This window comes from Neoarius graeffei, chromosome 5, assembly GCF_027579695.1.
Source record: "Neoarius graeffei isolate fNeoGra1 chromosome 5, fNeoGra1.pri, whole genome shotgun sequence".
NCBI lineage: Eukaryota > Metazoa > Chordata > Actinopteri > Siluriformes > Ariidae > Neoarius > Neoarius graeffei.
The window spans coordinates 171,190-186,016 of NC_083573.1; the positions used below are offsets into that span (position 1 = coordinate 171,190).

Below are 14,827 nucleotides of genomic sequence, written 5' to 3' on the forward strand. Positions count from 1 at the left end.
ACTCACACACACCAATGAGCAGAACCATTGGACACACAGTGAGGACGGGTTGTACCATTCTGCCTGTCATGGAGAAGCGGGGTGCCATGAACTCGAGGCTCGCTGGAGTGTGTGTCATCGCCATCATCTCTTCAGCTTCCTCTCTCTCTCGCTCTCTCTCTCTCGCTCTCTCTCTCTCTCTTTCGCTCTCTTCAGTCAGTTATGGTCTCTCGCCCGTGCTCTGCCAAGTTCAAACACTTTTGTTCAAAGTTTTTGGGGATCTTGTGGACTCTCTCTCTGTCTTTCTCTTGCTGTCTGTTTCTCCTTCCTGTCGACTGAAAGTGGTGTTCGATGGAGAAAGCGCGACCCCTCCCCCTCCCTCACTCCAAACGTATCGACTCGTTTCAACAAAGTTTCCGAAAAACAAAAATCCCTTGCCCTCCGCTCACACTCTCTCTCTCACACACACACACACACACACACACACACACACACACACACACACACACACACACACACACACAGGAGGATGCAGCATAATCTGGCTCTGAAATGTGCTTTTGACTTTTCATAAACCAAAAGATCAGAAACCATCCAAGCAAATGATGCAGTGAAGTGCATGAGAGAGCTAGGGCACCTACACAGTGTGGATCAGTCAATGCACCACTGCAATCATACACACACTTGTTATGGCCCATGTTTTGAAAGTGTATGTCCTGATGATGTGACAGCAAAGCGAATGACTCTTCTGTAATAATAAAAGAATAATGCTCATCCTAAACATCCCGTAATCACACTCAGTCCTGTGTCTTTACTCTTCTCCACCTGTACACTAGAATGATTTATAATCACACCATCTGGGGTCACCAGATGTAGATTTTGAGTCTGGTTCCTCTCAAGGTTCCTCATGTTGTCTCTGAGTTTTTCCTCCTCTGCCATTACACCTATCAGGATATAGGATATATCAGGATTTCTGGAAAGCTGCTGTGTGACAATGTCCATTGTTAAAAGTGCTATATAAATAAAACTGAATTAAACAGAATGCCCAGTCATGAAAATCTGCAGTGTCTCCTTCATCTGGTCAATTATAATTCACTTTGGAGAAAAGTGTCTGCAGAATAAATAAATAAATAAATTCAAATATTAAGTCAACATTATTAGACACCAATTTTACACGATGATTAGGGCTGGAGGGCAATAGGACAAAAATATCATTGGATACACAATATTGTTTTCAGTTAACTACCAACAGAATGGCATCGTTGCATTCAGAAAACTGAGTTATTTCATGTCTATAAAAATAAATAACAAAACTCTAAAGGAGAAATCAATGAATTATATAACTGCAAACAAAATATAATTCTAATAAATCCAGATAATAAGAAAAATAAACATTCAAAACTAAATGTGTATTATAACAAATTATTAATCATTTTTAATTAATAAATAAATTATTATTAATAATAAAATGTTGTTAATAATATTAATATGGGTATCATACTGGGTTCGGGTTTGCTGACATGACCCATGACGTGTCAGAGATAAACATCAGCCTGCATTCACTCAACAAAAACTGAGGAAAGTGCAGCAGTGAGCTGGTGCGAGTGAACACGGTGCTGTTAGTCACAACTGACTGAGGAAATGAACTCATATAGTGTGTGTGTGCGTGTGCTGGAGCAAACAATACTTCGACAGAATTACATTTTGAAATGTTTTTACTGTGTTTTGCTCACCACTGTTTACAAATTTAATATTAAAAACTGAATATTAAAAATATTAAAAGGGTTTTAGTGAATGGAGCTGTTCCTGTTGTTAAATAAAAAACACAAACCACAAATTCACAGTTTCTGTTTCAGACTTCAGAAAAATACGGACGTCTTTATCCACCCCTGCACTTCGGAATATTTTTACTTACTATTTTTACTTTGTCTTTCGGAAGATGGTAGGATAATAATTAGTTGCTGATTTTAAACACACACACACACACACACACACACACCTACAAACTGTAGCATCCAAAAAAAAGAACAAAAATTCTCCTGAACAATGTGTACAGTAAAGACAACTCAACATTGACAAGAAGCACCAGCCCCCCACCCACACACACACACACACACACACACACACACACACACACACACACACTCTCTCAGAGGCTGAGTGTTCTCAATTTCTTTTAGTCATTGGTAAAGCTGCTTTGTGACAATGTCTATTGTTAAAAGCGTGACACAAATAAACTGACATTAAATTTTTTTCCGTTCAATCAAGAAATTTCAGAATCAAACTTCAAAGTAAATTCATCTGAGGTTGTGTGATGATATATTGTTGCCTGATGTTTTCTTAATAGAACTGAAAAGATATCTGAAATCTTAATAGAATTAATTTATTTCAACATCAGAGTATTTTATTAATTGTAAATCACTGCATGTAGTTTTCCAAAAAGACTGTAGAGGAAAAGTCATAATTCATTCTGTTGTTTTAGTGAAATAAGCATCAACAGTCACTGACAGTAAACAGGTGATTTGGCGTTCACCTTCAATTAAAAAAAAAGTTTTATTTATTTACTTACTTATTTAAACACACACACACACACACACACACACACACACACACACACACACACACACACACATGCACACTATGCTAGAGGCATTTAGTAGATGCTCTTACCCAGAGCGATGTACAGCATACCCAAAGAAGCTTGGAGAGCAGTTGGGGGTTTGGCACTTTACTGAAGGGCACTTCAGCCATTCCTGCTGGTCCAAAAGTTGCTTCTCTTACCCTAGGCCATGGTTTCTCTCTCTCTCACACACAAAGGTTTGGACACACCTACTTATTCATAGATTTTTCTATATTTTGACGACAACTTCAAATTAGAAAAAGTTGTAATGGTATGTTGAAATTGAAATTAAAATTGAAGTAAATTATTTGTAAATAACCTTTGACCTGTATTGTGCTCAAAACAATACAACACATTATTTTATGTTTTACTCATGAATTTTATTGTTGATCCAAAATAAACACTTATTTCAACTTTGATTATTTCAACACATAAAAAAAAAAGTTGTTACAGTAAAGCATTTCCCACTTTATAATGTTTCCATTCCTTCTCACAACATCTTAAAAGATGTTTATGGACTGAAGACACTAAATGATGAAGTGTTTCAGGTGTTATTTTGTCCCATTCTTCCTGTAAACAGGCCTTGAAGTGTGCAATGGTATAGGGTCATCATTGCCACTTTTCATTTGCAATGTGTGCAGAATGTGGTTTCGCATTGTCTTGTTGAAATTTCCCTGGAAAAGATGTCATTTTGAAGGCAGCAGATGTTGCTCCAAAATCTCAGTGTATTTTTCTGCATTAATGCTCCATCACAGAAGTGTAAGTTACCTTTGCCAAGGGCACGAACACAACCCTATACCATGACACACCCTGGCTTTTGGACTTGTTCCTGGTAACAGCCTGGATGGTCCTTTTCCTCTTTGGTCCAGAGCCCACAGTGTCCATTTCTTACAAAAAAGACCTAGAATACTGATTCATTTGACCACAGCCCACGTTTCCACTGTATGATGGTCCATCCCAGATGCCTCCAAGCCCAGAGAAGTCGACGGCGCTTCCGGACACTGTTAACATAAGGCTTCCTTTTTGCACAGTAAAGTTTTAACTGGTGTTTGTGGATGTAACTCCGTACTGCAGAGCTTGACAAATGTTTGCCAAAGTAATCCCGAGCCCCTTTGTCAGGGTGCAGGCACTTATGGATGCAGGCGCAGGGGAGAGCAGGTGTGTCACAAACTGGAAGCCAAATCCAAAGGGTGTGCCAAAAGACATAGTCAGGGTCGAGCAGGGGTCAGTCAATGTGCAAACAGATTATCAGAGAAATTATGAGAGTTCAAAGTTGGAAATAAACAGTAAACAGGTTCAGAGTCACGGGCAGTCAGGAAATAAGTAAATGGCTTGGTATGATTGGGTACTGAGACACAGAACAATACTTCGCAATAAGAGTGTGTGTTTGCTGTGCTTAAGTAGCAGGGCTAATTACTGGGAGGATGGGAAACAGGTGCACCTTCAGAATTCTGGAGAGAAGGGGTGTGGTGGCACTTGGGAAGTGTAGTCCGGAGCGGCCATGTTTGGATGCCGCTCTGAACTCAGGCTTTCGTCGTTGTTACTGACAGAACCCCCTCCCCAAGGCGCTCACTCTGGGAGTGCGCTCCTTTCTGGGGCAACCTCTCTTCCTGGGTGCTGGTTTGTCAGAATGTTCTGAATGAAATTCTTGTGTGAGAAGTGGGTCTAAGATATCTCTTGCATTAACCCAGCTGTGTTCCTCTGGGTTGTATCCCTCCCAGTCCATGGGATATTCCAAGATACCCTGTCTGCAACAGGAATTGAGGATTTTGTATATCTGGCAAACTGGATCCCCCTCTACTTCCAGGGGAGAAGACGGTTCATTGGTGGGGGTGTTCATGGCTAGGGGTCCCTGAATTGTGGGCTTTAGGCAGGATACATGGAACGTTAGGGAAATGCGGCAATGTGGTGGGAGCTCTACTTTGTAGGATACCTCGTTTATATGGCAGAGGATCTTGAAGGGACTCATATAATGGGCATCAAATTTCTTGCAAGAGTTGGGGTCTCGTAGATCCCTTGTGGATACTCACACTGTCACCTGGAGAGTATATGGGTGTTTCCCCTCTGTGTTATACCTCCTTATACCTGCTGGTTACCTGTTTGAACCTTCGATGAACCCCTTGCCATACTTGTTTGCTCCACCTGAACCAGTTATCGACTGCCAAGATTTGTGAGGGTGAACCATCCCAAGGGAAAAGAGGTGGCTGGTAACCAATATTGCATTGAAGCAGGGTTAGCTGGGTAGCTGAGTGTTTCAAGGAGTTCTGTGCATATTCTGCCCAAGGAAGGTATTGCACCCAATTCTTCTGGTTCTCCATACAAAACACTCTGAGGAAACACCCAATCTCCTGATTGTTGTGTTCCACTTGGCCATTAGATTGGGGATGATACCCCAAGGTTAAGCTCACTGTGACCCCTAGCTTGTCCATAAACTTTATCCAGACTCTGGATCCCGGTCACTAACTATGTCCTCTGGGATCCCATAGTACCGGAAGATGTGTGTGAACAGGAGTTCTGCTGTTTTGAAGGCTGTGGGTAGACCAGGCAGGGGAATGAGTTTCAGAGCTTTAGAGAAACAATCGAATACCACCAGGATGACTGTATTGCCTTGTGATCTGGGTAGGTCTGTGATCAAATCAATGGCTATGTGCGACCAGGGTCTTTGTGGTATAGGCAGTGGGCATAGCTTGCCAGTGGGCGGAGTCCAGGGCACCTTGGTTTTGGCACAGGTAGAGCAGGAGGAAACAAACCTGCTAATTTCAGAGACCATGTCCTCCCACCAACACTTGTTACGGTTGAGTTGATAGGTGCATTGAATACTGGGATGACCTGTGGCTGGGGACAAATGAGCCCAGGTAATGAGTCAGCCTCTGAACTGTGGGGGAACACACATGAGACCGGGAGGACAGGCTTCCGGAGGATTGTGTGGTTGTGCTTGGGCCATCTCTTTGTTAATGTCCCAAGTGAATACTTTAACAAAGCATTTGGGAAGTAGAATGGGAGTGGGTTCTAGACTGAGGTTAGAGGTGATGTGAATCCTGGAGAGAGCATCGGCCTTACTGTTCTTTGAACGTGGACGGTATGAAATGGAGAATCTGAATCTGGTAAAGAAGAGTGCCCACCTAGCTTGCCGGGGGGTTAGTTGTTTAGCGGTTTTCAGGCACTCAGGGTTCTGATGATCAGTGAGGATGATGAATGGATGTGCTGCCCCTCTAACCAATGTCTCCATTCCTCAAGGGCTAGTTTGATGGCAAGGAGTTCTTAGTTTCCAATATCATAGTTCTGTTCAGCTGGTGTGAGTTTCTTGGAAAAAAAGCCACAGGGTGTAATTTGGGTTTCTCCCCAAAGCACTGGGACAATACCCCTCCTACTCCCATTTCCGAGGCATCCACCTCTACTGCGAAGGGTATGGTCGGGTCTGGATACTTGAGGATGGGTGCTGAGGTGAATGCCATAGAGTCTTTCAAAGGCCTCCTCTGTGGCTTGGTTCCATTGGAGGCATTTAGGACCCTTCTTTAGCAGAGCAGTGAGAGGAGAGGCAATTGTGCTGAAACCCCAGATAAAATGGCGATAGAAATTGGCAAATCCTAAGAAATGTTGCAACTCTTTAACGGTGATTGGTGTGGGCCAGGTGGTAACCGCAGAGACATTACTGGTGTCCATGCTTACACCCTCTGCACTGATTGTCACATGGAACTCACACTTTTCTGCTTTGACATAAAAGTGGTTCTCCAGAAGCCAGGCTAACACTGACTGGACATGCTGGTGAAGAGTGGCTTCATTGGAGGAGTAAATCAAGATGTCATCAATATATGCTATAACATATCGTCCCAGCATGTCTCTGCAGACATCATTGATGAAGCACTGGAAGATGCTAGGAGTGCAAGAAAGTCCATATGGCTTCACCAGGTATTTGAAGTGACCTGACGTCATGCTGAACACTGTCTTCCATTTGTCTCCCTCACATATTCTCACTAGAGCATCCTCACGAGAGTGGATGCTTGAGCTGCATCAGGCTCTAGCACACGAATGCATGACAAAGGTGTGCTGTGGTCTGACAGCAAGACGTCAGCAGCAGATCCTTTAAGTCCTGTAAATTGTGGGTGGGGCCTCCATGGATCAGACTTGTCTGTCCAGCACATCCCACAGATGCTCGATCAGATTGAGACCTCGGGAATTTGGAGGCCAAGTCATTACCTTGAACTCTGTCATGTTTCTGAACAGTTTCTGCAGTTTGTCAGGGAGCATTATCCTGCTGAAAGAGGCCACTGCTATTAAGGAATTCATTGCCTGAATTCCTGTTGCCTGACACTGCCATTGCCATGAAAGAGTGAACTTAGTCTGCAAAAATTTTTAGGTAGGTGGTACATGTAAAAATAACATCCACATGAACACCAGGACCCAAGGTTTCCCAGCAGAACATTGTCCAGAGCATCACACTGCCTCTGCCAGCTTGCCTTCTTCCCATAGTGCATCCTGGTGCCATCTCTTCCCCAGGTAAGTGATGCATACACACCCAGCCATCCACATGATGTAAAAGAAAATGTGATTCTTCAGACCAGGCCACCTTCTTCCATTGCTCCATGGTCCAGTTCTGATGCTCATACACCCATTGTAGGTCTTTAGACAGTGTACAGGGGTCAGCCTGAGCACTCTGACCGGTCTGCAGTTACACAGCTCCATACACAGCAAGCTGCAATGCACTATGTGTCTGACACCTTTCTATCAGACCCAGCATTCACTTTTTCAGCAATTTGTGCTCCAGGAGCACTTTTGTGGGATTGTACCAGGCAAGCTAGCCTTCACTCTCCACGTACATCATTGAGCCTTGGGTGCCCATGACCCTGTCACTGGTTCACTGGTTATCCTTCTTTGGACTACTTTTGGTAGGTACTAACTACTGCATACCAGAACACCCCACAAGACCTGCTGTCATGTCTGCACCTGTTCAAGACTCCAACTCCCAGAGTTCACAGTGGCCTCCAAACATGGCCACCACAGACTACAATCAACATTAAGCACAACACCGCCCTCCCTCTCCAGAATTCTAATTAGCGCTACACCTGTTCCACATTGCAGCCCATCACAGCATAGTATTTAAGGACTCTCACAGTTCAGTGCGAAGTAAACATTCAATGTATTCTTATCTGACTTGACCAAGCCTTCTATTGCCGTATTGATTGTCTGGTTCAGTTTTATTAGTTTTTGGATTTTGTCTTCTGTCCTGCCTATGATATTCTGTCTGTGCCTCACCTGACCCTTGCTACACCTTGACTTTGATTTTTGGATTACAATTTGGATTTGTCTGTCAGTTTGGTGATAAAAACTTCAAGAACTGACTGTTCACTTGATGTCCAATATATCGCACCCCATGATAGGGGGTGAATTATTACCTCCGCCAAGGAGGTTATGTTTTCGGTAGCGTTGGTTTGTTTGTTGGTTTGTCTGTTAGCAACATTACGGAAAAAGTTATGAACAGATTGCTCTGAAATTTTTTCCTGAGGTGTGACTGGGCGCACGTAACAATCCATTAAATTTGGGCGGTGATCTGGATCACCTTCTGGATCCCGGATTTTTTTAAAGGATTCTTGGAGGAGGTCTGCGCTCTCCGAGTGCTTTTCTAGTTGATATATATATATTTTTTTCAAATAATAATAATTAAATAAAATAGGATCATGAAACATGGAGCATAAATGTTTAATTTGTTTTTTTTTTTGTATGGTGGTATATTTCACAATGTAGTCATAATAATGTTATAAAATTAAAAGTAATACACTTTGATTATATTGACTCAATTTATGAAACAGAAAAAGACATCAGTTAAAAATAATAATGAAAAAAGGAAACATTTTTGAATATTTAATTAAAGAAGGATTAAAAGATTATGATAAAAGAATCAACTGCAGTTTTACTGTAAAATGTATTAGACTGAAATAATTCTAAAATGTGATATAAATGTGTAATTATATTCCACTTTATAGTTCTCTAAAGGCTTTTCAAACATCCTGAGGTCTGGTTTGGAATTTTGTGAATCTCTTGTAGGGGGTTTTTCTCATTTATTTGTTCCACTCTTCTCTCATGTCTTTGTTTTTCTGAATGCTGGTAAACAGATATATTTTAAATCTCCTTCCCTGGCTCTATACAATCGTGATCTTTCTAGATTTAGGATGTGTGAGAGCTGTTTTACTGATTCACATTAACTCATAACTCAACTGATTGAACTCGGACACAAATATAAATAAATAAATTACAGCATGTCAGCAGGGGTGTAAATATTTGAGCAGGCTTAAAAGGAGAACTGCTAAATGACTCTTGGCTGATTTTATATTTGTTTCAATCAGAAACAACACTCTTTTCCAAACTCACTAAAACCAAATAATTTATGTAAAGTGAAAAAACTAAGATTTTTATAAATATGCTCTGTTACAGACACAACAAGGTGAGTGCACGATGAGTGTGTACACGTGTGATGCTAAACTATCTTTCCTTCCTTATATTACAAGATTAGCCACATAGCTAATGAATCTGAATCAACTTGTAAAAATTAATTTCAAGAAAAAACAAGAAAAACAGAGGTAACACACACACACACACACACACACACACACACACCCTCCTGACTCAGTGTTTTGTGTTTTAAAAGCACACCTCGCTGATTCAAACACCGAACCGTCAAACTCAACACACACTCCTGTTACACATACACACATCCGAAACATCAGTGCAGTCGACAGTAGTGTGTGTGTCAGAGCGGATATCACCCTCCCACTGCTTTCTGAACACATCATCACATTGACACACACAGAGTTTAAATTTATCATATTACTGACAGGATCATTTTTTAACAATACAGTATTTTAAATAAAACAAATTTAAATAAACTTTTCTGGATCATGACTTTTATATTAAATTAAAAGGCCAAAACAATAATATGCAAACATGTACTCTGTGTGTGTGTGTGTGTGTGTGTGTGTGTGTGTGTGTGTAGAAGAATCCAGGGAGTAACTGCAGTGTGTGTGTCTCTGCATTCATGTAAACAATGTAATTACACAAAGTTTCCAGAGAAACCAGAAATTTCAGGTAAAAGCAAGTATGATGAGTTATTTATTATCTTTTGGAGATGTTAGCTGTGGTCAGAATAAACATGCATTTCAAAAATACATATAAAGTGTATGACAGTTATATTATATAAATCACGAAGTCAGATTTCATTATTGCATTAAAGTACCACTGATGTACACACAGATATGCACGCTGATACACTCACCGATACATACTAAACAGTTTTCTTGACTAAAAGCTGGTTCTTTGGCTGTTTAAATGCGAAGAACTGAATCGAAATTAGGCACAGACTCCACATTGGCCCTGGAACTGCCTTGGTGGGAAATGAGTATAGATCAGGGACCAAGAGCACTATCCAGAACATTGTGTGAAATCCAGTCTTTTTTATTATTATTATTGGCATTAGTTAAAGAATATAAAAATGATCAATTGCCTTATCATCTGGAGATCGTGAGTTTGAATCCACAGTGATGCCACAGCCATCCATGGCCCGGAGCCCCAGACAGCAAAACTGGCTGTGCTCTCAGGGTGGGAGGGGTATACACTCTCTTCTCTATCAATCACAGCAATGCTACAGGAGTCTGTGAGCTCAGGTATGCAGAAGGGGGTAGAGAGTTGTTTTTGCTGCCCCAATATTGCACGAGCAGCAGTTTGAAAAGATGTGGTCGGCTGGCTTCAGAGGAAGCACGCGACAGCCTTTGCCCCCTGGCTGGTCACTGTTATATGATGAAGGAGAGCTGCCTGATGGGTGTAAATTGGTCATGACAAAATTTGGGAACTCCAAAAAAAATTAAGACAAATAAAACTAATAATTAAATTATTCATAAAAGAAATGACATTGGAGAAATGGTGCCAGAGATAGTCTAGTCTGTCTGTGTATAGCCATAAGCTGTAAACAAATGCATCTGCTGATGGAAAATTTTGTGGTTAATATTATATTACTGTATTATATAATTATATATAATTAATAGTATATATTAATACACATTTTATTGGCAAGGAAGTGAGTTAAAATAACTCCCACTTCTGTTGTTCAGGCTTTATCTTGGTTGTTCATTTTGTGCTCTCAGCCATCTTTATCTTTTATGGAGTCTTGTGGGTGTCACTAAATGCAAATGAGTTGTGTCAGGAATGCGCTTTGTATGTTACGGGTGATCAACCTACGCACACGAGTACGAAGAAAATTTACACATAACTTTGATTAAAGATAAAGATAAAGGAGGCCCAGTTTGTTGACCACATAACTGTAGGCTTTACACGCTGATAAATATAAAAATATTCACAAGTGATGAATATGTGACTGCATATGTTCAGATGCCAGTCAGAATATAAAGGTCTAATAACAATTCTCCACTCAGCCGGATTTGCTGCACTGCACCACACATCCGCATTACCTTGAAACTTGAGTACACGAGCTGAGACTTGAAGTGAGATTTGATTGCAGCCCCCGCCCACATCCACTTTATTAAATGCCAAGCTTTGCATAGAAATGACCACATGCCTAATTTTCTGTCGTACGTTCGATTCATAAAGGAGAGCCAGTGTGTGTACGTTGATATGGACAGGTCCCATAGGGTCACTTGTTCACACACAGACACACACACACCATATGCTCTCATGAACACAGTGTGTGTATGTGGACAGGTATATGTCCCCCAGTGTCACTTACTCATACACATACACACTCCAAAACACACCAACTTGTGTATTGGGGTTTTATTTTTCTGTGTAGTTGTACTTTGTCAGCTCATTTGTATGGCTGGTTCATTTCCTTAGCTGTTTGTGGATTGTTGTTACTTCAAGAGACTATTGCACTAGGTGTCATTGTGTCACTTGTTCAGTTGGCACTACAACTTTCTTGTGTTGAAGTTCAGCACTTCTTGTACCTGACTTTTGCACTCGTACGTCGCTCTGGATAAGAACGTCTACTAAATACACACACCAACTTACACACCGTTTCGTTTTCCCAGCAGACTGACGAATGGAAACTCAGACTTAGTGTGCAGACTGCACCTGTCTCACTGCAGCCGTCTCACTGTCAGTCTGCTGCTAACTTACATTACACACACACATTCACCAAGGAGTGTGTGTGTGTGTGTGTGTGTGTGTGTGTGTGTGTGTGTGTGTGTGTGTGTGTGTGTGTGTTCATTTGCTCACTAACTGGCTGTTATAAAGGAGATGCTACACACCAACATACCCACCCACATCAGGCCTCTCTCTCTTTATCTGTCTCTCTCTCTCTCTCTCACAGTATATGGCATGTTTCAATTTCAGTTATTGGAAATTCTGTGTCATCTCTCTCTCTCTCTCTCTCACACACACACACACACACACACACGTATGTGTGTGCATGTCCATAGAAGACCATACTGGACCTTCATTTCCATAGTCAGATGTGATAAAAGTCAACCCAAAAGAGACAGACAAAGGGTTGGGTTAGGACAGACAGACAGACAGATGGACAGACAGACAGACAGAACTATGTATCTGGCATGTTTGATCAGAGATAAAGCCTTATTCAGAGGATTAAGGACAGTGGTCCTGATGGAGCAGTAGCTGACAGAGCCAACAATGGGACTGAATGCAACTTGAATTCTATGAACACCAGAAAACCAAAGTCACAAAGTGACAGTGATGTAGTATTTGTGACAAATATCTTACGCCCCACCACTTTGGTTCCTACAACAGTGCCTATTCAGTCTGAAGACAGTTCCAAATTATAGAGAACTCTGGTGGTTCAATGTTCGTATCTGTAACTCGCATTCTATTTCACCGTTTCTAACCACCATGGGTGGGGTCAGGCATAGGATACCCCTGCATGGAGTGCTCATGAAAATTAAAGCCTCATTATGGAATGGAACATCATAGTAGGGGCTGAAAGTGCAGCCTGGTCATAGACCATTTGGAAAATCTTTGTCACCCAGTGAGCCAGGCTCTGTTAAGACAGGCAAGCACCCCTGGTCTGACGAATGAACAACTGCAGGGCAGGTCAAATAGTCCCAAAAGGCATATACTGGACATAGTAGGGAATGTTCAGCGGAATGACAATTCGTAGAATGCTATGAGGTCAATCACCTGGTACACAAATTTGAGTGACATAACCTTAGACAGGAACTCCGGGTTCAGTCACAAGGTTTCTGCAGAATCATCTGCTTTCCAGTGCATGCAGGGTGAGCTTACAGTGGTGCTTGAAAGTTTGTGAACCCTTTAGAATTTTCTATATTTCTGCATAAATATGACCTAAAACATCATCAGATTTTCACACAAGTCCTAAAAGTAGACAAAGAGAACCCAGTTAAACAACGAAACAAACATATTATACTTGGTCATTTATTTACTGAGGAAAAGGTTCCAATATTACTGTAGAACTTCAGGCGGGTGGGTGGAGCACAGAAGTACGGCAGGCCAGAACTGAGTTTCCAAAAACTCTATTTTTGCACTTTTCAGTGACTTATAATCTCCCAGCCACACAGACACACACATAAGTCGTCTGGTTGGAGAGAAAGCTCCCTTCCTCTGCTCCCTCTCTCTTTTTATAGGGCGCGGTCACTGGGAAGACACAAAAACACAGGTTAACTGACATCAGGTGCAGTGATTCTGCCACTTACCTTCCCTGACTCCGCCCTCCGTTCCCAGACCGACGCTTGACCATGCCCCCACTGCCACATACCCCCACCGCCCGACTCAGGCCGGGCAGCCATCCGGCCTGCAGCCGACTCCCCCCTTGACAGGAGAGGAAGTCCGCCATGACCATCTGCGCCCCCGGCCTGTGGACCACCTTGAAGTTAAAGGGCTGGAGTGCCAGATAGCAACGGGTGATCCACGTGTTGGCATCCTTCATGCGGTGGAGCAACTGGAGGGGCACGTGGTCCGAACAGAGGGTGAAAGGGTGCCCCAGCAGGTAGTAACGGAGGGCGAGGACTGCCCACTTGATGGCTAGGCACTCCTTCTCTATCGTGCTGTAGCGTCCCTCACGCACCGACAGCTTTCTGCTGATGTACAGCATTGGGCGATCCTTCCCCTCCACCTCCTGGGACAAAACAGCCCCCAGCCCTCTGTCTGACGCGTCTGTCTGCAACATAAAGGGGTGAGAAAAGTCAGGGGAGTGTAATAGTGGCCCCCCACACAGTGCAGCCTTTACCTCAGAGAAAGCCCGCTGGCATTGCTCTGTCCACTAGACCGGATCTGGTGCCCCTTTTTAGTGAGATCAGTCAGCGGGCTGGTGACGTCCGAATAATTAGGTATAAACCTACGATAGTAGCCAGCCAGCCCCAGGAACTGTCTCACCCCCTTTTTTGTCTTGGGCCTCGGGCAGGCCGCAATCGCTGCTGTCTTATTAATTTGGGGATGCACCTGCCCATTGCCCAAGTGGAAGCCCAGATACCGTACTTCCACCCGCCCAATCGCACACTTCTTCGGGTTGGCTGTGAGACCCGCTCGCCTCAGCGACCCAAGGACGGCCCTCAGGTGTTGCAGGTGCCGCGGCCAGTCATTACTATAGATTATAATATCATCTAAGTATGCGGCCACATAGGTGGCGTGGGGGCGGAGGACCCTGTCCATAAGCCGCTGGAACGTAGCGGGCACCCCAAACAGCTCAAAAGGAAGTGTGACAAACTGGTGTAAGCCAAACGGTGTGGAAAAGGCTGTTTTTTCTCGGGATAATGGAGTCAAGGGGATCTGCCAATAACCCTTTGTCAAATCCAGTGTCGAATAAAAGCGAGCCATGCGTAATCAATCCAGCAACTCGTCAATACGAGGCATTGGGTACGCATCAAATTTAGACACCACATTGACTTTTCTATAGTCCACACAGAACCGGACCGACCCATCGGCCTTGGGAACCAAGACCACCGGGCTGCTCCAGTCACTGTGGGACTCCTCGACAATGCCCATGTCGAGCATTGGCCTCGAGTTCTACCCGAACCACCTTTTTCTTGTGTTCGGGCAGCCTGTAAGAGCGGCTGCGCACTACCACCCCCGGGGGCGTCTCAATGTGGTGTTCTATGAGGCGGGTGCGGCCGGGCAGGGGCGAGAACACGTCCGAAAATTCGGTCTGCAACTGGGCAACCTCCATGAGTTGGGTCGGGGAGAGGTGGTCTCCACAGGGGACCGGAGAGGTAAGCGATGTCAATGTTCCCTTTTGAACCTCCAGCCCCAGCTCCG

At 43.2% G+C, this 14,827-nt stretch overlaps 1 protein-coding gene across 6 annotated transcripts in view; it reads right to left on the bottom strand.

Moving 5' to 3' along the window:
• zbtb7b (zinc finger and BTB domain containing 7B) overlaps positions 1–14,827 on the bottom strand; it is a 71,746-nt gene that overhangs the window by 13,066 nt on the left and 43,853 nt on the right. For 2 of the 6 annotated variants that reach the window (XR_009654680.1, XM_060920885.1), the window contains exon 1: positions 2,650–2,725. The exons of 3 other annotated variants lie outside the window; for them this stretch is intronic. Coding sequence is in view for 1 of the 3 variants with exons in the window: in XM_060920886.1 (XP_060776869.1) it covers positions 56–127 (72 nt within the window). In the remaining 2 variants the exon portion in view is untranslated. Of the gene's footprint in view, positions 1–55; positions 304–2,649; positions 2,726–14,827 lie in introns of those variants that run through there. One more of the 6 variants, XM_060920886.1, reaches the window with a different exon arrangement.